The 23,472-nt window shown below is 43.5% G+C and overlaps 2 protein-coding genes across 5 annotated transcripts; one reads left to right on the top strand and one right to left on the bottom strand.

Moving 5' to 3' along the window:
* Positions 1 to 5: 5 nt before the first annotated feature.
* tbc1d2 (TBC1 domain family, member 2) lies at positions 6 to 12,978 on the bottom strand. 4 transcript variants are annotated; one of them, XM_056382500.1, is made up of 17 exons: positions 12,559 to 12,977; positions 10,196 to 11,144; positions 9,930 to 10,035; positions 8,212 to 8,332; positions 7,766 to 7,878; positions 6,925 to 7,181; positions 6,302 to 6,571; positions 6,053 to 6,181; positions 5,788 to 5,898; positions 5,477 to 5,649; positions 4,589 to 4,700; positions 4,274 to 4,474; positions 3,938 to 4,125; positions 3,683 to 3,803; positions 2,745 to 2,930; positions 1,944 to 2,065; positions 6 to 1,805 (listed from the first exon to the last, which is right to left on the bottom strand). In XM_056382500.1, the coding sequence occupies exons 2-17, from the start codon at positions 11,141 to 11,143 to the stop codon at positions 1,604 to 1,606; spliced, it is 3,360 nt and encodes a 1,119-aa protein (XP_056238475.1). In that variant the 5' UTR covers position 11,144; positions 12,559 to 12,977; the 3' UTR covers positions 6 to 1,603. The 4 variants fall into 4 exon arrangements, 3 of the variants coding, with proteins under 3 accessions (XP_056238475.1, XP_056238474.1, XP_056238476.1); XM_056382499.1 differs by having other exon boundaries at positions 10,196 to 11,147; positions 12,559 to 12,976; XM_056382501.1 differs by lacking the exon at positions 12,559 to 12,977 and adding an exon at positions 11,602 to 11,718 and having other exon boundaries at positions 10,196 to 11,147.
* Positions 12,979 to 13,493: 515 nt separating this feature from the next.
* b4galt7 (xylosylprotein beta 1,4-galactosyltransferase, polypeptide 7 (galactosyltransferase I)) lies at positions 13,494 to 21,685 on the top strand. The gene is made up of 6 exons (XM_056383649.1): positions 13,494 to 14,263; positions 16,311 to 16,655; positions 17,515 to 17,740; positions 18,501 to 18,584; positions 18,873 to 18,977; positions 19,511 to 21,685. Exons 1-6 carry the CDS (start codon positions 14,211 to 14,213, stop codon positions 19,664 to 19,666), a joined length of 969 nt encoding a protein of 322 aa, XP_056239624.1. The 5' UTR covers positions 13,494 to 14,210; the 3' UTR covers positions 19,667 to 21,685.
* The last annotated feature ends 1,787 nt before the right edge of the window (positions 21,686 to 23,472 follow it).

Here is a 23,472-nt window from a genome sequence, read left to right as displayed (position 1 = left end):
TCGAATCCAACACAAAAAGTTTAAATTACAGAATATTTATGTACAAAAATACAGATGTGTACAACAACAATACAAAAACATTAACCAGCAGTTCAGTGGTTATCATGCGAAAATAAACAGTTGAAGTTATTCATGAGCTTCATTCTTATTAAAAACTGTGATTCAGTTACTACCTGTTGTTTTTATTTGGAACCTTATGAAGGCAGAAAGTTAACACTTCTGTTAGCCAATGTTAGCAGCTAAGCTTATGTTAGCATTAGCGTTTTTTATCTCAGTAATTTTGAGTTAGCGGCCTCTAGCATCTCCTGTTTATGAAATGACAACATTAGCTGACAGAAGGTTGAATGAAACTTTTTATCTCAGATGAGATGTGCTAGTTAGCATGAAGCTAACAGCGCTAACAGTGGTTTCAGATCATCAGCTGTAAGAAAAACAGGTTGAGGACAGTTTATCTTTTTTTATCAGGAGACGTCTCAAACTGTTGCAGGACATCTGGACACAGATCCATTCATAAACTGCTTATTAACATTTACAGCTACAGACCTTATGGATTATTATTAATTAACATTTATAGGTCGTTTATTACAAATTGAGAAATTCATTACCCTTTGTTGACTTGATGGTTGGGAGACGTCTCCAATGAATTAATGATAAAAAGACAGATTCTCTGCAGGAGGAGGATTTACCACAACCTGGCAACACAGAACCGGTTCTTATTGATGATCCATAACTGATCTATAAAGCATAAGTAAAAGAATGTGGTACCATCAGCTGTTTGTGTTCAATAAACAACAATTTGCTGATAACGAAGAGAAAGTTCACTCCTTGTTCAGTTTGACCTCTGACCTCTGTTCACTGAGAGAACTGCTTCCTGTGCAACACAATAAGCTCACGAAGCTGTTTTAATCCAACAGGTCAAATAAATAACAAATAAAACTTTAACGCTAAAACGTTGAAGAACGTTGAAGAACGTCATCATACACGTAAACAGAATGAAAAATATCAACATATTTCTGTAAGAACACAGTTACAACGTTCAAACTGGCACTGGTAAACTTCACTCAGGTACAAAACACCTGAGTGATGTCATCTGTTGTTTGTTGTTCAGACCTGCAGCAGCAGGTACATGTAGTGTGGAAGTTCAGCGGTAGTGGGGTCAGAGTACTGATACAGATCATTTACTGCAGTAACAGTAGAAACACTGTTACGAGAGAAAGTCATGAATACTTAATAAAAGTAATAGTTTCAAAATAAAGTACCAACAGTCAAAGTACTCATTATGCAGAATGGACCATTTCAGAGTAATGTGTTATATGACTGGATGATAATTACTGATGCATTAGTTTGTTCATCACTTTAATGTTGCAGCTGTGTAGCAGGGAATGGAAATACTCAAGTGAAGTACAAGTACCTCAGAAATGTACTTAAGTAAATGTACTCAGCTGCTGAAGACAGGGGTTAAAGTTGACACCAGGTGGAGGTGGTTGATTACGACCTGAAACAGCTGAAGCTTCAGTTTCTGAACAGGTCACTGAAGACGAGACTGAAACTGAACCAAAGTCCACGACGTCATGTCGCCAAACCAGAAGAAGATCCTGTGACATCACAGCTCCTCGTCGTCCTCGCTCACCATGGTGTCCAGCTCTTTGTCTTTACGCTCGGCGCTCTCCGTCATGAACTCCCTCTGCTGCTCCTCCAGCTCTCGCAGCTCCCCCTGCAGGCGCTCCAGGTGAAGCGCTCGCCGGTTCCTCAGCAGGCGGCCGGGGAACGGGTTCATGTCACTGAAGGCGATGGTGGTCAGCTTCCTGCACGGCATTACACACATTAAACATAAAAGATTTCAATAATCACACAGGTGCAGGACAAAACCTTTGATGTATGAACACAAATGATAATGATGTGAGGGTTCAGGTGAGACCAAGTGAGACCAGGTGAGTCCCTACCTGCCGTCAGAGATGGTCTTGGTGAAGAAGCGCAGGTACTGGTAGATCTCCACGCTGTCACGGATCTTCAGGATGTTGTCCTCTTTGTATTTGAAGAGAGCCAGAGCGTACCTGAAGATCACCTGTAACAGGAGCCACACAGGTAACGTCTGAGAAACACACCTCTGTTAGTTTAAGAAACACAACTCTCTAAGTCTGAGAGACACACATCTGTAAGTCTGAGAGACACACCTCTCCAGGTCCGAGAAACACACCTATCTAAGTCTGAGAGACACACCTCTCCAGGTCAAAGAAACACACCTATCTAAGTCTGAGAAACACACCTCTCCAGGTCTGAGAAACACACCTATCTAAGTCTGAGAGACACACATCTGTAAGTCTGAGAGACACACCTCTCCAGGTCCGAGAAACACACCTATCTAAGTCTGAGAGACACACCTCTCCAGGTCCGAGAAACACACCTATCTAAGTCTGAGAAACATAACTCTCCAGGTCTGAGAAACACACCTATCTAAGTCTGAGAGACACACCTCTCCAGGTCCAAGAAACACACCTATCTAAGTCTGAGAAACACACCTCTCCAGGTCTGAGAAACACACCTATCTAAGTCTGAGAGACACACATCTGTAAGTCTGAGAGACACACCTCTCCAGGTCCGAGAAACACGCCTATCTAAGTCTGAGAGACACACCTCTCTAGGTCTGAGAAACACACCTCTCCAGGTCAGGTGCACTCAGATCTTTGTCTTTAGACTCAGCTCTGTCTCTGTTGTGTGTCTGTTGTGTGTCTCTGTGTCGGTACCTTGGTGCCCTCGTACAGGAGGGCGTCCCACAGCGGCAGCAGGATGTCGCTGGGCAGACTCTCCACAAAAACCACCAGGAACCAGTTGAAGGTGATCAGAGAAACGTCGATGCTGTGATCCTCAAAGTGAGACGCCAGTCGGGGAAGCTTCTCCGCCAGGAAGTCCTTCAGCACCCGCTGGTCCGCCTGAACACACAGACACGTCGATCAGTAACATGATCAGTCAATAACTGATCAATCAGTAATGCTGATCAATCAAGGAAAGATTTCCTGTATCTCTCCCAGAATGCACAGGGGCTGTGTAACCTTCGATCACCATCTCTCAGAGGCAGATGACTGTTCTCTGTTCTCCTCCTCCTCCCACCTCTACACCAAACCACTGACCAGTGACGGGTGGACAGGTGAACAGGAGACAGCTCCGTCCCTGAACTACTCACCACCATGTCAGACACAGCGCTGCGTTCATGTCAGCAGGAAAATCTGAACTTCACACATTTAAGTAAAAAAAGTCAACTCTAAGATATCACATGTCAACTGTTTGTGAATGAGTGAATTCAGTGGATCACTCAGTACTCAACTAACTAACTATACTATAACTAACTTACTAACTAACTAACTAACTAACCTATAACAAAAATAAATAAATCTACAAACTAAACTATACCTAATTAATATAACTAACCTATGACTAACTTAACTATAACTAACTAATAAACCTATATCTAAATGAACTATAACTAACTAACCTATGACTAACTAGTCTATAACTAACTAACTAACTCACTAACTCACTAGCTTGCTTTAAAATACATTTTAACTCCATGACGACAGATGTTTTTATCAGCATCGTGAGAATTCTCAATGTATTGTTTCATGTGGTCACCTGACTGAAGGCACAGGTGAACAGAGGACAGGTGAGCAGGTGAGTGTTTCCTGACCTGAGAGGCCACCAGGTTCTTGGTGTAGTAGTCCTGAGGCATGATGGCTTCAACCACGGCCACCAGACAATAGAAGGCGTCTTCTTCACTCTGGAGGACCAGCAGAGCAATGGCCGCCAACCTGAGAGACACATCACATGATACATCACATGATCACAAGACAGAGAGTCCGCAGCAGAGTCCATCTCCTCCAGATGTTCTCCAGTCCAGTTTAAACATCTGGAAGGGTCTGCACCTGTGTGAACGTGTGTTTACCTGTTGAGTCCCTGGCAGTAGCCGATGGCAGGGTTGTGCCAGGAGAAGGCCAATAGGATGCGGCGGAGCTGCTGGAGGGCGGGGCTGGAGGGTGAGGAGAAGTGCTGATTGGTTGTCAGGGTGCGGTGCAGGTCCAGCTGGATCTGCCTGGAGGCCGGATGAGGAGACGTGTGACTCTTTTCACACAGCTGGAAACACAACAGCTGTTAACAACATGTTCCTCTCAGTTCTTCAGGAACCTGGAGATCTTAAAGAACCTACATCCAGATGTGACACATTACACTGTGGACAGGTGTGGACAGGTGTGGACAGGTGTGACTGGAAGCATACTTCTACCTGTTGGTAGTGCTGTGGGTGGCGGTCTCTGATGGTCCTGGTTCTGGCTCGGACCATCCAGCGCCACATTCTCTGCCGGTACTCCTGAGGAACGCCGCCACGCAGCAGACCTTTGAGCTCCGGGGAGGGACAGAGGTTGTCGTCCGACCTGCCGGCGAGGTACTGAGCCCAGCGACTCAGCAGGGGGCGCTCTACCCCGTCCTGCAGGAGACACCAGAGACGGACTGTGAGTGGGTTTTACTTCTGCTGGTTCTGCCTAATTAGTCAACTCCCAGACCCGAGTGTACATGACACGAGTCCAGACTCGGGCCAGACCTGGTGCAGCAGGTTGTGTGAGCGGATCTCCAGAGCCTGGATCTTTGCCAGCAGCTTCATGTCCTCCACCTCGTAGTCCGGGACGATCTTAAAGCCGTACTCGTCGTGATCCCTGAGGACACAACACACACAGCTACATGAAGAATATACAGGGTGTGTTGTAGGTGTGAGCTGGTGAACCTGGGACTGAGATCTTCACTCCATCATGTGGAGACAGCGTGCGGTGTTGGTGCTCAGTAAACACAGGTGTTATCACCTGTATAACTCATGGATGGTGACTGCAGGTGTGGGGATTGTTCTGTGGTTTGTTTTTTGGAGACAAGTAGTCAAACGTGTTAGAGTTATAAACCAGAGTCTCCTGAGCTGTTTACCAGGAGACAGGTCAATCAATAAATCAATAAATAAATAAATAATAACTCCAACATATCCTCACAAACATGTGGAGCTGCTCTGAGCTACGGGGACTGATCTCCATCTGTCTGTGCTGGTTTAATGTAATGAGGGACGTTTACTCTGTTGAATCTTAAATCAAAACAAACTGAACAGTTGAAATATTCGTCCTTCCTTTATGTTGTGTGTCTGTGGAGGTTTATTTTCACTCTGTGCTCCTTGGTTTCCATTTGTACGGTGGCCCTGAAGCTCAACACACTGCAGCTGAAGAAAACACACACACATGAGCTGCAGATACTCACAACACAACAGGAAGTGTTTCCAGGGGACAATAAAAAGTGATGAGGGGGTATTATTATACAGTGTAACTAACAAGTGCATCCCAGCAGGTTCATCACCTTTTAGTGTCCCCTGGAAACACTTCCTGTTGTGCAGCTCATGTATTGTCAAACTGATGAAGATGTTTTCTGAGTGATGATGATGATGATGAGTTCATACCAGGCCGTGCTGAGTTTGATGATGCTTTTGAACTCTCCTTTCAGGGCGTCCTCGATCATCTTCTGGACGGCCCCACGCTGGACCGGATCCAGAGATTTGGTCTCCTGCAGCTTGCGCAGGACGCCCAGGTAACGGCTCTCCACCTGACAGTTACTGGCCTCCAGGTAGGCACACTGCAGCCAATTAGAGGGCAGGAAACAGAGGGTCAAACTCCAAACGACAGAAAACACCACAGAAGAAGAAAAACACCAGGAGGACATTCACAGCGATGGAACTGGGTCCCTGGGTCCCAGTGTCCCCAGTTGACCCACCTTCACCATCAGACTCTTCTCCTGCTCGGAGCTGTTCCTCCACAGTTTAGTCAGCTGGTAGATCTCAGAGTTCAAGAACTTGTTCTGGGTCTTATACGCCTCAATGTCGTCCTGAAGGAGAGGACACACAGTTTAACAGCTGATCCAGATTACTGTCGACCCTCACAGATACTGGACTACAGATTACTGTCGACCCTGACTCTGTAGACAGTACTCTTGTGTGTACCCATATGGTTCATGTGGTTTAAAGAGTTTCACTTTTCACCTTCAGGTTCTCGATTTCCTGCTCAAGCGGTCTGAAGGTCTGAGAGTCCAGATCGCCACCAGAGGATGATTCGAGGCTCCGTGGGTCGAACAGACAGGCGGTCACCTGATCAGACAGCTTGATGATCACCTGACAGCAAACAAGTGTCACGTCAGTCATACAGGAACCAGGAGGAGCATGACCACGACTAAAACACACGACCATGAAACTATGGATCTGTTTTAGGGCGCTCCTCAGGTGTGACCTCACCTCCTGCTTGGCGTCGTTCTTCTCCATCAGCATCCTGATGTTCTCCTGCAGCTCGGCCAGCTGTACGTCTCTCTGAGCCAGACTCCTCCTCATGACCTCGGCCTCGGCCTTCGCCTCCTCCAGCCGGCCGCGCAGGTCGGCCGCCTGCCGCTCGCGGTGTCGCAGCAGCTCCAGACGCTCCTGCTCGCCCTTCTCCGCCAAAAACTCTGCACATGTCCGTTTCTCCAGCTGAGCCGCCTCCAAGGCTTTGTGGAGGATCCACACCAGCTCCTGGACAGTTCCGTCACAGTATCAGTGTTATCATTATCATCATTAGTATTGATAATGTGGAGAAACACACTATTGGCAGACTTATTGATAATCGAAAAAGTGTGTCTGTTAACTGTTGAGAAAAAGCGTTTTGCTGTTACGTCATCGAGGCTCCATGACTGTAGTTTACTTATGTGGTCATACTGACATTTGTGGAATTGACTTGAGACTGTAATAAAAGTCAGGACAGAAAAACACGACCGGCAGCTGTGAACTTTACAAAACAGGACAAAACAAACTACAGTGTGTGTTGATGACATTTTCATCAGTAATCAATAAACTGTCAATTATCAGATCACTGAGTGACTGATCACCTTTTGAGCTTTGACTTCCTCCATCAGCATATGTTTCTCCTGCTGGAGGCGGGATGACCGGTCTGAGGACGAGGTCGTGTCTCGTTGGAGGGCGGGCAGGGTGGAGGAGCTGCGGCTCTTCGCCTTCCTGCTCCGGCTGTCAAACAGGGATGGGGACTTCCTCTCCTCCGCCGGGAACACCTGACCCGCTGGATCAGCTGATGGGAGGGGAGTGGACGGTGTCGGAGGGTCAGCAGGATTCCTGGGGGCAGGAGGGACTGACATGGGAAGGGGGGGTTGAACTATGAGTGTATGGTAACATTAACGTCAGGTAAATCAGTGAAACACAACATCATAATCACCTGAGAAGTGACATTAACCCAAGTTAAAGATCAACAAGTCCCAGGTCAAGATCAATAAGTCCTGATGTGATGAGACTTGTTTGAATCAAGACTACCTTACTTCAGTACATTTACAGAAATAATGAATTATTTGCATTATTTTCACATAAACTTAATAACATTCAACATCAAACTGATCATGTTTGTCTTGGTTTGTTATATCAGTGACACTGTTACAGTCATTTGCAGTACTGTAGTTTCTACTGTAGTCAGGAGCAGTACTGTGGTTTGTACTGTAGTCAGGAGCAGTACTGTGGTTTGTACTGTAGTCAGGAGCAGTATTGTGGTTTCTACTGTAGTCAGGAGCAGTACTGTGGTTTCTACTGTAGTCAGGAGCAGTATTGTGGTTTCTACTGTAGTCAGGAGCAGTACTGTGGTTTCTACTGTAGTCAGGAGCAGTACTGTGGTTTCTACTGTAGTCAGGAGCAGTACTGTAGTCATTACTGTAGTACAGTACGTACTGGTAGCGCTGGTGTCTGCAGAGCTTGGGTGAATCCACGATGGAGCTTCTACTCGAAACACGCTCTGACTCCACTCCTGAGACGACCTCTTCCGAAGACTGTGGACAGAGTTTCTGTACACAGAAGAAATAAATGATATTTTTATAATCACCAACAACATGACGAACCGAGGATCATTGGAAACACAGTCGTACTTTGTTCCTCGTCATAATGATGGAAGCGTCACCATCAAACTCTACTGACACCACCTATTTTAAAGTCTCATTGACATGAACAGAAGAAGACATATTCTATCTCATTTGTCCCGACCACCAGAGATGGTATGTAGTAATTGCTACTTCCACTTTAACTTGAATGGGAAAGCGGTGTGAGATGTTTGGAGCCCATTATATATCTATAATGTTTAACTCTTTAAGCTCCACAGATCAGCAGCTGAGGTCACTCACTGGAGCTCGATGAGCGGATGTTTGATTGACATGTTAGCAAGCGGCGTTCGTTGTGATGGTACATTGGCCGCCTCCTCCCCCACCAGACCCAGAGGGCTCTTCAACACCGGCAGGAAGTCGTCTGCAGAAACAGGAAACAGAATTCAGTTTTTAAATGTCTTCAGTCTGACACCTGGATATAAACCATCCACACGAAACCTTCACCAACACAGACACCTGACAGGATTTCCCTGTTTGTAACATTTATTATTTCATTTTATATCATTATATTATTATTTATAGATCATTTACTACTACTTATGTTGTATTATTTATATTACTTGTATTTATAATTCTTTTTTTACAATTTAATTTTCATATTTTTTATGTTTTTAAATTTTTTATATTATTTTCATTGTACTATTTTTTATTTAATTAATTTTTTTTACAATTACAATTTATTATTTTTTCCATTTTACTTATTTTTTATATTTGATATAATATAATATTTTTGTTTTACTATTTATTTTTTATATTTTATATATTTTTATATTGTTTTTATATATTTTAAAAAATATTTTCATATTGCTTTTTTTTTTTATATATTATTTCTAATGAATCCATGATGTGTCCTGCAGCTGCTGTCCTGATTTAATTATTATGGAAGTGACTCATGAATCTGAAGACACATGGCTGTTTTTAACTGTTTTTGATGTTTGTTACTGGGTGGGTTACTCTTTGGTTGAGGTGATGGTCTCTGAAGCCAAACAACAGGAAATGATCGTCAGCTCCACAGAGCAACATCAGAGTGTTTGGCACACATCACAACCAGTTTCCTGCCGCCCACCAGTCCAAAGGTTCCTCTGGTTCTCTGGACCAGCAGCAGAAACAGCTGACCTGTCTTCTGCCGCCAGTTTAACCAGTCAGTCTGAACAGTGACACCAGTTTAACACCACATCAGAGAGGTTGACACCTGTAGACTGAGCTAGTTTTGGAGAGAGAGACAGGTGGAGGACAGGTAGAGACAGGTGGTATGTCCCATTAAAGGGGATTAAAAGGATTCTGAATGAAGCTGTGCAGCCTCTGTTTCCTCTGATGGAGGAGGTGTAGGTCACACTGAATCATATCAACATGTCTGTGGTCTGGTCTGACTCAGTGATGAGTCACAGGAGGAGGTTCCCAGCTTCTGACACTTGTCCTGTTGGGAAAGTGTCCCTGAGATACTGTCAGTCAGAGGAAGGGACAGAAATCCTCCCTAAAGAAACATGATATGATCCCATTAAAGCAGAAGGTGAGAAAGAAAAAGACCTCCGGAGCAGCTGATCGTCCTCTGTCCTATCAGACGCCTCGAGGCAATCAGCGATTCTCAGTTAACATTTTTCACTGTTTTTGACAGAGTTTTGAGGAAAAGTGAGTCAGAGTGTGCGGTCTGAGATACTCCCTCGCCTGGAGGAAGGATTTCCCAACTCTCTCTGGAGGGAGTTTCTTACCACAGGACCCGCCCACTTCCTGGGGTTGACTGGGGGAAAAGGTCACGAGGAGGTGACACGACTGGATGAGTCTCAAACAGAATTAAAGACGTCACACAGTTACAGATTAAAACCAGTCAGAGCTGACAGGTGACTGTGACTGAAACATACAGTATATTCAAGTAACCAGTTAAACCATCATCAGACCAGTTAAACCATCATCACACCAGTTGTCTGAGACACAGCTGACTGTGATTGGTTGTTTCTCACCTGTGTTGTTGTTTGTTGGGTCTGGACAGGTGGACGTCTGTCTGTGCTGCCAGCGTTTCACCTGCAGCTGCTGCAGCCAATAGAGCATCAGCTCCTGAGTCACAGCCTGTGGGTGGGGGTGGGGGGGGGGGGGGGGGGGGGGGGGGGGGGGGGGGGGGGGGGTTAACGACAGGTGACCCCTGAGATTAAGTGGTACGGCTAACGGAAGCAAACAGCAACAACTGTCTCAGTGGCTGAGACAGTCCTGGTCTACCTGTCCCCTTTACCTTGAGTATGAAGGTGCGTTCAGGTGTCTTGATGTGGAAGGTGCCGCTCTCGGCCTTCAGGGGGTAGGTGAAGGTGGCGCAGCTCAGCTCCACCCGGCCGAGCGGCGTGACATCCTGCGGCGTCCGGTAGTAGAACAGCTGGTTCTTCTTCTCCTCGTAGGTGAACCAGCGCTGCTTCCAGGCCCTCAGGGGCCCCCCCTGCTTCTGCAGGAAGCCACATAGTTTGGGCTCCGGAGGGCAGAGCGGCACCTGGTCACAGAACGCCTCGATGGTCGGGGGCGGAGCCAGGGTCGACGCCTCAGTCGGATGTCCAGTGTAAGACAAAACCTGCGGAGGACACAGGTGGTTCTGCTGGTCTACAGGAGGACCAGGAGGAGCTGGATCTTGGTCTTTGGACTCCTTCTGGTTTTGTTCATCGAATGATGAACTGAAAGCAGTTAAGTCCTTTGTGGGCTGGGGCCGGGCTTCTTCAGTTCTCGGGTTTGTGAGACAAAGACCGTTCTGGGTTTGGTGTTCCTGAGGGTCACCTGAGTTTTGTTCATGTCTCAGACGACGAGGATCTCCTGGTTTCTTTTGATCTGTACAGAGAGGATCTGGTTTCGGTGAGTCTGGTTCAGTTGGAGAAGGTTGATCTGGTTTCGGTTTGACAACAAGAGGTTCTGGTTCAGCTGGAGAGGGTTTTTGTACCACAGGAGAGTCTTCTGGTCTCTGTTTCTCTGTCGGAGGGTCCTGGTGGTTTGTGTGTTCGGTGACATCCAGCTGGTCTGGTTCCTCTTCAGTCCGTTGGGTCTCTGCAGGACTCTGGTGTTTCTGAGACCCAGGCAGACTGCCTGACTCTGAGCTCTGCTGGTCTTCCTCAGCTGGTCGCAGCATCTCCTCGTTAGCGTGGACAGGAAGTGAGCGAGACGAGGCAGCGGTGGGATTTCCTGCTGAGCCACTTCCATTCATCCTGCTGAAGAAAAAAACAGAGAAGAAGAGGAAGACGACGGAGGGAAAGAAACTTAAACATGTTTGTGATCTTCATTACTTGATTAACTTGATGATAATCAAACGCACCTTTACATTCTTAAAATTCATTCTGATATTTTTCATGTTCAGTTTTTTAAAATGGTTCAAATTGAATATTTCTTCATTTCATTTCATGTCTAATTTGATGAAACTGAGTCTGAATAAATACTGTGATACTAACACTGGACCATGACACTGAATAAGCAGGATGTTTATTAGTAAAACTTTATTTAAACACTGGTGTTTCACTGCAGTGAAGAGCTTGACTTCCTGTTCTGTCAGGCTGGAAACAAACTGAAGGTTCACAGGAAATTATCTCCACAATAATGAGACATAATGACAGGAAGTGCCTCCGATCCAGGGGAGCGAAACCCTCCACACCCCACCCTGACTCTGACCTGGATCATGAACCCAGTCTGAATCTGCTTTTGCGGGACCAGGTCTCGTGGCAGCAGGTTAAGCAATGTTGTCCAGCTCCTCCTGGGGGACCCCGAGGCGTTCGATCCGGGGTGTTCTGGGTCAGAACCCCCCCCCCCCCCCCCCCATGGTTCCTGTCTCTCACATATAACTTACATCTATATATATGCAATAAAAATGTGCTGTTCTTCTTTATCTGACTTAAAACAACCTGTTTTTCGAGAACAAAGAAATGATCAGATAACCACAAGTTCCAGCTCTGATTCAGATCAACACCTCAGTATCAGACCGCTGTGACCTGTACTGTATTGATTATAGATCATAGATTATGGATTATAGATCAGACATGAAAAAACAAACACAAACGTCAGTGTGAGACTGTGATTCTCACCTAGTAAATAAAGTTACAACACTGACAGAACACAGCGTAACACCGGCTGTCTGACAGGAAGTGATGAAATACCTCATTGTTTCAGAAAAGCTGCTTACAGTCAATGAGCCCATTCATATACACACACACACACACACACACACACACACACACATACTAGAATAGAATAGAATAGAATAGAAAAGAATAGAATACCTGATTAATTTTACCTAACTCACATGTTTATCACAGGATTTTTAGCGGCAGTTTAATATTCTTACATCGTTGTGTTGCTGCTTTTACTGAAGTAAAGGATCTGAGTACTTGTTCCACTGTAGTACAGCAAAGTATTTATACATTGTTTATGAAGTTTTTATAAATACTCGGTACAGTACTCTGTTTAGTACTCGTGACAGATAAATGTAATGCAGTAGAAGTATACAGAAGTTAAATACTTAATAAGTATGTTGTTAAATACAAATAATTACTTCAGTACAGTACTGGACTAAATGTACTGAGATAGTCTCAGCATGTCCTAACCTGTGCAGAAACACACCTGAGCGCTTACCTGAAGGGGCGTGGCCTGAACAACACCTGGATCCTGTTTGTTTGGCAGCTGCAGCAGAGCAGCTTTTCTCAGATTAGAGCCACAGTTTTCCTCTTCTTCTTTTCTTCTTGTTGTTTTCGGTTTCTTGTTGTCTTCTCCTTCTTCTTCTCCTTCTTCTTGTTGATTTTGTTTTCTTCTTCTTCTCTGGTTTCTCCAGTTTGTGTCTCTTTTTCTCCTGTTCTCTCCTCTCCTCTTCCTGAATCCTCCCTCCAGCCGCTCACACTTAGTGCTCAACAAGTCACCACAACACCGCAATACCACACACGACTTCCCTTTTTTTATTTCAAAATAAGAGCTGCTTTTAAAAAGTAACTTTTCAAAATAAAGTGATTTCTTCATTTCAGCTTCTCAGATTTCTTTAATGTATGAACACTGATGTACGGGAGCCGTGTGGTTCCGTTTCTTTGAATCCTCGCAGTAAATACATTTACATGTTGCGTTCACTTCCATATTTTAGAATTGTAAATGTGAAACACAGACTCTGTTCATTCACAGATTCACAGTGAGAAACAGACAGTAGTTTTCACAGTTTCTGTGATGTCGTAAAAACACTGATTGTTGTAGTTGGTTTCTCAGAGCAGAGAAATCAAAGCCTGCCCCCTGCTGGTTCCCTGTGGGAACACATGGAGAACCTCAGTGTTTGGTTTGAGGAACTTCACAAAACAAAACTTGTGCAGACTTGTTTTTGTAAGAAATATTTTATCTTTCAAAGACACAGAGACGGTTTTACTCTCCTTTACCTGCCTCAACCACAGATCTATTGAACTGGCTTAGCCTCTAACCCTAACCTTAATCCTAACCCATGCGTCTTCTAATCATCAACGCTGATTAATACAAATAATACAATTAATAATGATAATACAAACGTGAACTGTATGAGAATTATATTTAATTCACTGTTTCTTTAAATTAAAAAAACAAACAAACAGTCGGAACCTTTACTTCTAACTCCCTCAGTTCCCCTCCGGACTTTCATATAGGTTGTACCGCACTAAAGTCGGCTTGTATTTGATCCCCCCCCCAGTCAGAATTAATCGTTAGATATTTTGTCGTCCGGTTCCCTGTTCTGGACGTTTGGACTTTTCACCGAATTCAAACGTTAACATTCGGTGTCGCGGGAAAAGTTCGTAGAAAAACAAACTGAAAGCCGAAGATGTGCGAGTTTGAACCCGGAGCGGCGGCGTGTGTGAACCGCTACATGCTACGTGTACGGTAACGGTTAACGTGAAGGTGGCTGGCTAGCTAACGGAGAGAGAGAGAGTGAGAGACACACACACACAACCTAAGACAGAGAGAGAGAGAGAGAGAGAGAGACATGGATCCAGAACGAACCGGATTTTAACTTTTTATTTTACCGGGCAGATGTTCAGAAGCTGTGAAACCGAACCGCCGGAGGTTTGCGCGGTGAAAGTTAGCAGAGAGTTACCGCCGAGGACGCCTCGGTCCCCGGCAACAACTTGGACGCGAGAGAGGATGGAGGAGTGAAAAACACTGGAAGTAACGAGGGAGGTTTTGTGTGAGGAAACCGACAGTTACCGCCGCTGCTTTAACGTCTGTCGGTGTTTTTAATCGTTAATAAACGGACTGAAATCAGCAGCCAGAGGTTTGTAAAGATGATGTATTCGTCGAGGAGGAAGCCGGTGCTCTACTTCAAAGAGGAGAAAAGGTACGTTTGTTTTAGTGACCTCATCAAACTGTTAACTCACGTTATTCCTGTTTAACTCACAATGATGGTGCACGGTTAAAGAAAAGTGTGGAAACCAAATGTTCTCTTTTTGACTTTTTAAAGAAATGAGATCTGTAAAGTTCCCCATCAAGAGCAGAAGTGAGTAGATACTGTGGCTTGGCTGTGGTTCCCAAACTGTGGTCCAGGGACCTGAAGAGGTCCTCACAGTAATACAAACAAATCCTAACAAGCAGAGGGTTTAATACCAGTTTGTTTTGAATTCCTTCCTGGATTTTTTTGGGGAAATGTGACTAAGATGATTCAGGAGTTATGTTGAATATTTATTTTTGCAGTGATGAATAGTTTTGGGTTTGAATTTAGTTTAATAAAGAGATTCAATGTGATAAGAGGTAAGAAAAGGGAGAATCAACAATTCAAAGAGAAGTTGAGGCATCATTATTATTATTGTTTTCATTATTATTAAATTCTTCATTTAAACAGGTACTCTCAGACCTGTGTACAAAAATAGACATGTACAGTTTATACATAGACACACACATAAATTCTCAGACGTTAAAATAGACGCACACAGATTGTAAATAGATGAGTGCAACCTTTTGATGTGTCCCGGTGAGAAGAAGAATTTAACTTTTATCTCTTGAATGCAGCGTAGTGTTTGAAACCGTGTTTTTCCGAGTTCATCATATAAACTTTTAGTGTTTTTGGTGTGTGTTTCTTCCTCCTGTGGTTAATTGGCCAAAAATACCATAATGTGGCTTCGTGTGAAGATATTTCCAGCAGCTCCAGTGACTGCAGAAAACATTTAATTGATCACTTAAGACTTCACTGTCACTCCCTCAGATTCAGAGTGACAGCTGATCTTTTGTAGCTCAGTTTGAGGTTTTTGTGATGAGACCACTGAGCTGTCGCTTCAAGTTCAAACTCATTTCAACCGCCACATAATTCCTTCAAACTGTTGTTGGTGACGGCCATTTGACGAGCTCCTGGCAGAGGATGAGTGTGGTGAAAAGTGTTGTCAGACCAGCTTGTACAGGTGCTGCTGCTCCTCTGGTTTCTGCTGCCTCACTCACCTGTGCAGCAGCTGCAGCAGCAGGTGAGTCCTCAGGTTTGTTACTGAGTTATGTCCCCAAATGTGTGAGAGTTAGTCCATGACGAAGTTATACCATCGGTCGACCGAGTGTTGGACTTTAACCACTGGCCGTTGCTCTTATTCAAGAAACTGGAACCGTCATATTTTTTGCTCAAAAACTGACTTAAATGATTGATTTTCTTTCAATTGATCAAGCAACTGATCAATGAATCGTTGCAGCTGTAGTGTATTTATTAAACTGTGTTTATTGAGTCTGACACAGTTTGGGAACCTCTGCTGTTGAATGATTGTTGCTCAGTTTGTTGACTGGTTTGCACTGACTGGAATCACAGCAGGTGATCGACTAATCGTTTTCAGCATGAAAAGATCTGATGACAATAAGTAGAAGATGAAAATGTGCAGCATGAAAATATTAAAAAATCTAAACAGAAAAATGAAGAACAGAAGAGGCGTCCTGTAGAGGTGATGGGTTGATGTTTGGTGTTTGATGGTTTGGTTGGTTTGTCTGTCTGGATGTTTGCCGGTCTGAACCAGCACTGACCACTGAAGCTCTTTTCACACATGGAAACCAAACAGCACAGACTTCACTTAAACTAATGCTTTTCATTTAGACCAAAGTGACATTTACACAAATATTCCTCATGACTTTATAAATGACTTTTTCCTCTTTGCTGATTGTGTATTTGTCTGATTATGGTTGTTTTAAAAGAGATCTGAATCTCAAGAGAATATCTGATTGAATAAAGATTTAGAAAAGTTTATTTATTAAAGCTCCACATTTCAAAGTTTTTTCAAACTAAATGTAAGCGGCCGTTTGTTAATGGCATGTTATGTCTTGTTGTCGTCACCTGTATGTTTGTTGGTTTTCTTCTGCTGAAGATGGAGACGATCGCTGCTGTGTTTTTCTGAACTCACTCTGGTTTCCTGTGTTTCCAGGTTCCTGTCTGGTAAGTGCACGGTCTACAAGCTGTTCGGCCTCTGCATGGTGCTGGTGCTGGTCTCTCTGCTCTGGCTGCAGCTCAGCTGTTCAGGTGAAATGTCCTCCATGCACGAAGACAGACGCCTCCCCCAGCAACAGCCGCCGCCGCTGCCCTGCCCTTCTGACAGTCAGGCGTCTGCAGCTGACGACCCCTCCTGGGGTCCTCACAAACTCGCCCTGATCATCCCGTTCAGAGAGCGCTTCGAGGAGCTGCTGGTCTTTGTTCCCTTCATGCACACGTTCCTCAACAAGAAGAAGATCCGCCACAAGATCATCGTCATCAACCAGGTGGATCACTACAGGTGAGAACATCTCCGACAACCACAGAAGAAGAGATCACCGTTAGTCTCTGAGGGCGTTTTCAGCTCTATACGTCTGAGGAAGAATCAGGAGGAGAATCCATCTTTAAAGCAAACAACAATAGTCACATTTATTTATATCGACCAACATTAATTCTGCACATGGAGGAAAAAATAATCAGTAAAATGAGCAGATATGTCTTTAATGTAAGGATTCTGTTAGTATTACAAAGTCAGGCCTTGTTGTTGACACATGGATAAATCACTTTGACCCATTTTCATCATTTGAGTACTTCATTAAATGTAATTTAATTTATATAATTATATAGGAGGACTAACGAGGTTAGTCTGTTCACTTCCGGTTGGTATGTGCCGCTAACAGCCTCTCAACAGACACAGGGTTTATCTGCCTTTGTACAGTGAAGCTCCTCCAGATCACCAAGGTACATTATGTAAAAAACAAAATAGATTTTCATTATTAAAAAGTGGATCATCTCCTCTGTACATTATGAAGAGCACAGTGTAATTTAAGAAGTGACTTTTTTGATAAGTAGCATCTTAAAAAGGCTTTTTCAAACATATCAGTCCATGAGTTACTCTGGGTTCTCAGTTACACACAGACCCATGTAAACAGGTATTTACAATTCATCATTTCAGTTTGGACAAAAAGTCCCAAATGAATGTAATGTAAGGTCAGGTAGTCTGACCTGGGACCAGCTGGATCTGGACGTGGCCGACGGGACGATGTCTGGGCTACGTGCTCGTCCTCCTGGATATTTATTTAAAGACATCCCCGATCACAACAGAAACAGAAATCCAAGCTGCAGAGAGAACGACCGTGTTTTTCCATCTGCTGTTTCAGATTTAACCGAGCGTCTCTCATCAACGTGGGTTACGCGGAGAGTGGGAACGACACGGATTACCTGGCGATGCACGACGTGGACTTGCTGCCCCTGAACGACGCTCTGGACTACGGCTTCCCCGAGGACGGGCCTTTCCACGTGGCCTCCCCTGAACTGCACCCGCTCTACCACTACAAGACCTACGTAGGAGGAATCCTGCTGCTCACCAAGAAACATTACCACATGGTACTGAGCTTCTTATCTGGTCTTAGCATGGCTGAAGTTCTCCGGCACCAGGCTGTTTTACATATGAAAATACATATTTATGTCTTTTCTTGTGTGTTTTTTTTAACTGTCACATAACAAGAGTATGGCTTTATATAAATATATATATATAAACCTTTGTTTACACTTTGGCTAGGTGAAGTGTCAGCTCAGTAATGGATGTGGCCGCGCTACTTTGAGAAAGCTCTGCAATGAACAAGCTGTTGGGTTTTTTTTCATATCATGATCAATCTCTTGGACTGATTTATCAATGGTTTGACAACAATCAGTCTATTATGTCTCATAGTCCGTTTAGAGACAGATGGAGGAACGAGCGTTAAAGTTTAAACATAGCCGTATTGGATAGTTCTGTTTATCTTTATGGCTTTGAAAGTTGTGCTTGGACTTGGACACAGTTACAGACTCTGGTTTCCCACTGGGGAGTCGGGGAATAGATGATGCATTATTGAAACCATTAGATTTGTGTTTTTGTCTTTCTGAAACAGGTCGTGACATGAACCACAGCCGACAACGAACACATTTCAGGCACAGACATTTTTCTAGCTTTAAGCCCTGTACTTGTAATGTAGTGACGTGATTTGTCCACCAGATGGAGCTCTTTAACCTGGTGTGAATTTACCTGTGCTAAACTCTGATGTGCAGGATTAACTCGCACTGTTCTGCAGTCTGAGTCTTTGCAGTCTGAAGATTTAATTCCCCCTGTTTCTTTTTTTATTCGCAGTGTAACGGGATGTCAAACCGGTTCTGGGGTTGGGGCAGAGAAGACGACGAGTTCTACAGACGACTGAGAAAAGCTGAACTCCAGGTACAAAGTCTCTTCATGCTCCGACAATAAGTGAGGTCACTGCAGTGAGAAACTGAATCCTCTGGAAGGATTTAAAACATTTGCTCATATCCAAGTCCAAATAATGATTTAGATTGAACTAGTTTTTATACAGTTAACATCATTAAATACCAGCACTTTGTTGAAATGTTTTGGATATAAATTATTAGTAATTTCCTGCCTGATCATGTGGTTAACTCTTAAAATATATAAAGGCTAAATAAGTGGTCAGTCAGAGGTTTAAACATGAATGTCGTTGTGTCTCTGCAGCTGTTCAGGCCGAGCGGCATCACTACAGGATATAAAACCTTCCTCCACATCCACGACCCGGCCTGGAGGAAGAGAGACCAGAAGAGGGTCGCGACTCAGAAACAGGTACAGGTGTTCATCATGTTACAGCACAGAGGAGCAACGTCCACTCCTCCTGTTACTGCTACGAACAACTAGGAAGCCTTAAGTCTTTATCATCACATGTTGAATTCAACAACGTGTAACTGGAGTGATCTGCATGTTGCTTAAAAATCAGAAACATCCAGAGAAATCTGAAGGCAGGTGTTCTACCAAAGTTATTAAATCTGGGAGGTTTAAGAGCATAATTGTTTTTGTAAAATCATGAGCTCGAACAAATAAATCAGAAAATAAGATTAAACAGTGAAGGTGGTAAAGAAAGTCGAGTCAGAGGCAGCTGTTTATATCGTAGAGTATGATTTTAAAACAAATCAACTCTCAAACTCTTTTCTGTTACGATCCGACGCTGGGATGTAAAGAGAGAAACATTTATCTGTAATTCTGTTCACAATTATTAATGGTAAATGACAGAGTGATGTAATAATCTTCATCCTGAATAATCCACAAAATCAATCAGATTCAACACTGGAATAAACCCCTCCCTCCCTCCCTCCCTGTAGGAGCAGTTTAAGGTGGATCCGGAGGGGGGGCTGACTAACCTCCGTTACCAGGTGGAGTCCAGACAGGAAATGACCATCAGCGGGGCTCCCTGCAGCGTCCTCAACACTAAACTGGAGTGTGACCAGGAGCAGACCCCCTGGTGTCTGCTGGCGTAGACTCTGAGTCCAGGTCCTGGTTGTTCTGGAGGCGTATCAGGGTTTAAACTGGCAGCACTGCACCGATCCTTTAGGGAAAGAGACTCAGTTTAGCTTCAAGTCTCTGCTTTTTAATGGACGTTACTGATGGAGCTGCAGTGGGAAAATCCCCCTCAGTCAAACCAAAGGTGGAAGCAGAACACAACCGGCCTGGAGCTTAAAATCACAGAGCAGCAAACGAACTACATTTCCCTCTTATCAGGTACATCTCAACAATAAAACTGCTGTTTCATAAGCCAGGTAAAAATACGACTGTGACAGTTTCCTACCTGTCAGACGGGTCAGTTCAGTAACAGAACAGTAAAACCTCACAGCATTAATATGGAGGACTGGAACTGCTCCTGTCTGACTCACCTGATGAAACTCACCTGAACTGACCTGGAAACAGTTTGGTGTCTGACCTCAACACTCAGTGCAGCGATGGAGATGGACTGTTACACCGAGCCAGACGAGACGAGCATGACCAAACCTGAGCTGTTTCAGTTCTGTTAGTTCTCTTTGGTACCTGTCGGCATGGAGTGAATGCAAACTTTGTCTATTTTTATTTTTTATTTTGAATGTGGGCTTGTGCAAATGGAGCAGAGATGGTCGTTTTCACCAGAAGTCGGACACGTGTGCCGTCACATTAGAGGGTTTCTTTAAGCTTTTTATCCATCAAATATAAAATGAATCGGTGCTCGAGGATTTCTGACAACTAACCTCCAGAGTATCTCATTGTTTTATTTTCCCGCCGACACTGTTAAATGAAGAGAGTGAAGTCTGAAACTCTTCTTGTTGGTGTTTTTATTTTTTACACTATGTTCCTTTTTAATAGAGGCACATTGAATTAGCCAAAGAAAAAAATTGGAGACTTTATTTATGACTCCTGTTTCTTGGTGTCTAATAATCACAAAACTTTTTCTCTTAACTACGAGAGAAGCGCCGTGAGATTTGGATTTTGTCATTTTAAGTCATTATGATGAGGAAACATCTCCTAGTTTCTTTTCTTTGATGAACGCAGAGTTTCTTCAAGGTAAACTGAGCCAAACTAAGTCAAACCAGCCTCAACTCAACTCAACTGCAGCAGACTGACATTGAGATGCTTTGGCAGCAGCATGAACTTCATGAATATAAACATGAACAATTTAGATTGATCTCATCAGACTTTTCAAAATAAAATAAGGAGTATCCCAGAATCACAGTGCAGCAGGTTTATCAGTGTTTCTGACAGAACACAGACTGTAAAAGTCGATTTGATTTGAGCAAATGTCTCTAAAAGTTTATTTGAGAATAAAACGCAAGTCATTACAAATGAAATCAAAAATAAAAAATTAAAGTCACTTTGTTATTGACTGTATTGTGAAAGTTTCACTGCAGGTTTTTTAATCAGAAAGAAAAGGGGTCGAAAATGACTTTACAAGTTTTTGAAGATGTTACAAAGTTCCTGTCTGTTACCGTGAGAATACTTGTTTGTTGATGGGAAGCCAGTGAGGGATCTTGTCCTTAACATAAAATCATACTGACATAAATGTCTGTCAGTATAAACTCAGTCTAGCTTCTTAGTTAAGTGTTCAGAGGGCTGCTGACACTGTCTTCTTCTCTGCTGTTGTAGTGTCCTGGTCGGGCTCTAGAGTTTTAAAGGCGATGGCTTATATACAGACCACGATGTCATACTGATTTATTTCCCAGAGAGAATGGTGCCATGTGTTTGTACAATATTCAGTATTTATATAAATCTGACTCTACAAAAAATGTCTCGGCTTGTTTCTTCTTCTCTGTTTGCATTGTTTTGAATGAAGAAGTTTTCATGGACGACTACCAGAGCCAAACCACCGTGGGCTGCACTGAGCCCACTTAATATTAGTGACTATAAACTGCTCTGCTTGTTAAGCCCCACCCCCCCTTAGTTACTGTTGCTACCATAGACTATATAAAAATGGATGTTGACGCTGGGTCTGGAAAATTTAAGCAATGCGGAAGTGCGTTGACCCTACTTGTCACTTGATTTGTTACCTCAGTAAACGTTTTCCTTGTGTGTTTATGGTCTTAATTGGTAGTTTGAATTTTTCTTTAATACAACATAATGTTCATTTTTGAAATGATGGTCCTATTTAAAAGAATATAGACGTTAAAGCAGAGTAATATAGGGCGTGGCTACTGCGTGATTGACACACAGGGGGACCTGCCTGTGAATCCAGATATGAGGTCAGAGCGATGTGTAGGACACTTGACTTGTCATTGTGTTTTCAGTTCATCAAAGTTAGCTCCAACATGTTGTTTGCCTTAAAATCTCTGGCTGAGGACTATGAAATATGAACTCTAGTGTTTTTAACTATTGACAGTTTGTTACAGCTGCAGTGGAGTCCAAAAGTCATGTGACTGTATGTCTGACACGGGGCAGAGAGTGTAATACGACAGTGAGGGTTTAGGGAACCAGGAAGAGCACAGCTGATCAGACTGAACAATGTTATGGCCACAAGTGTTACATTAAAAAATACTATATTATCATATAAGACACTGTGTGTATGTTTGGGAAGAGAAGATCTTCATGTGTGGACTCTGCAGGTGGAGGTGGTGCAGGGCCTCCATCATTGCTGCAAGAGGTTGTAGGTGTCCCCAAAGATCCAGACCTTGGCTGGATGGAAAAAACATTATAATAGAGAGAAATCAGATCAATATCATATTGTAGAGTTTAGAGAAAAAGACAAAAGAAACAGCACTCTGATTAGATGATCACAGATATCTGAAAACACATTATTCCCTCAGCTTAGTTGTAATAAACAGTCTGCTGAACCGTTTTACATGAAATAACAATAGAATAGAAACTAATACTGAGTTTGGAGTCATTGTGCAGGTTCACATGTCATGATGGTTCTCAGCTCTCAGTCATGTTCTTTATTCTGACAGAGACAGAATCATTCCAACAGATGTTTTGACTCCTGTCATCAATAATGAAATGAACTAGAGCTGAAAACTATCCGACTGACACTGAACCAAACTTAATATGAACAAACACGACTGTCTTTACCAGCTCGTCCAGACACGACAGTTCACTGTAATAACGGGATCGTTTAGTGACCGTGACTTACCGACACTGACCCGCTGTCTCTGTTAACACTAAGGTCGGTGACGTCACCTTCGCTTTGCAGAACTCATTGTAAAACACGTTATAACATGTTTTCTCTTGGTCTATGGTTTTAATACAAGCGGTTACACCTCACAGTTAGCTTACACACAGGAACTTCAGCTAATGTTACAAGCTTTCTCAGCAGAGTAAATCTGGTAATTTAAATCAATCAATCAATCAATCAATCAATCAGATTTTATTTCTTTTTTTGCACGGATCCTTTTTTTCATTCAAACAATGCAACACAATGTGCTTTACAGAATAAAAGCAATAATGAAACAACCCCACCCCCTCTCACACACACACACACACACACACACACACACACACACACACACACACACACACACACACACACACACACACACACACACCACACACACACACACACTCTCACACACACACACAGATACATACACACACACATACACACACACTCTCTCTCTCACACACACACACACACACACACACTCTCACACACACACACACTCTCACACACACACACATACACACACACACACACACTCTCTCTCTCACACACACACTCTCTCACACACTCTCTCACACACACACACACACTCTCACACTCTCACACACACATTTACACACGGAGCAATAAATGACCAAATAAGTAAAAACAACAGGAATAAGACGATAATAA

This window comes from Seriola aureovittata, chromosome 8, assembly GCF_021018895.1.
Source record: "Seriola aureovittata isolate HTS-2021-v1 ecotype China chromosome 8, ASM2101889v1, whole genome shotgun sequence".
Classification (NCBI taxonomy): domain Eukaryota; kingdom Metazoa; phylum Chordata; class Actinopteri; order Carangiformes; family Carangidae; genus Seriola; species Seriola aureovittata.
The sequence above is the reverse complement of the archived record's forward strand: the minus strand, read 5'-3'. Positions and strand labels throughout refer to the sequence as shown.

Coding starts and splice junctions, on each gene's coding strand:
- tbc1d2 (XM_056382500.1), bottom strand. CDS start 11,143: ATGAATGGAAGTGGCTCAGCAGGAAATCCCACCGCTGCCTCGTCTCGC. Junction 5,899..6,052: donor AGGAAATCGAGAACCTGAAG/GTGAAAAGTGAA, acceptor CCTCTCCTTCAG/GACGACATTGAGGCGTATAA. Junction 2,931..3,682: donor AGAACCTGGTGGCCTCTCAG/GTCAGGAAACAC, acceptor CTGTGTGTTCAG/GCGGACCAGCGGGTGCTGAA.
- b4galt7 (XM_056383649.1), top strand. CDS start 14,211: ATGATGTATTCGTCGAGGAGGAAGCCGGTGCTCTACTTCAAAGAGGAG. Junction 18,585..18,872: donor TGAGAAAAGCTGAACTCCAG/GTACAAAGTCTC, acceptor GTGTCTCTGCAG/CTGTTCAGGCCGAGCGGCAT. Junction 18,978..19,510: donor GGGTCGCGACTCAGAAACAG/GTACAGGTGTTC, acceptor CCCTCCCTGTAG/GAGCAGTTTAAGGTGGATCC.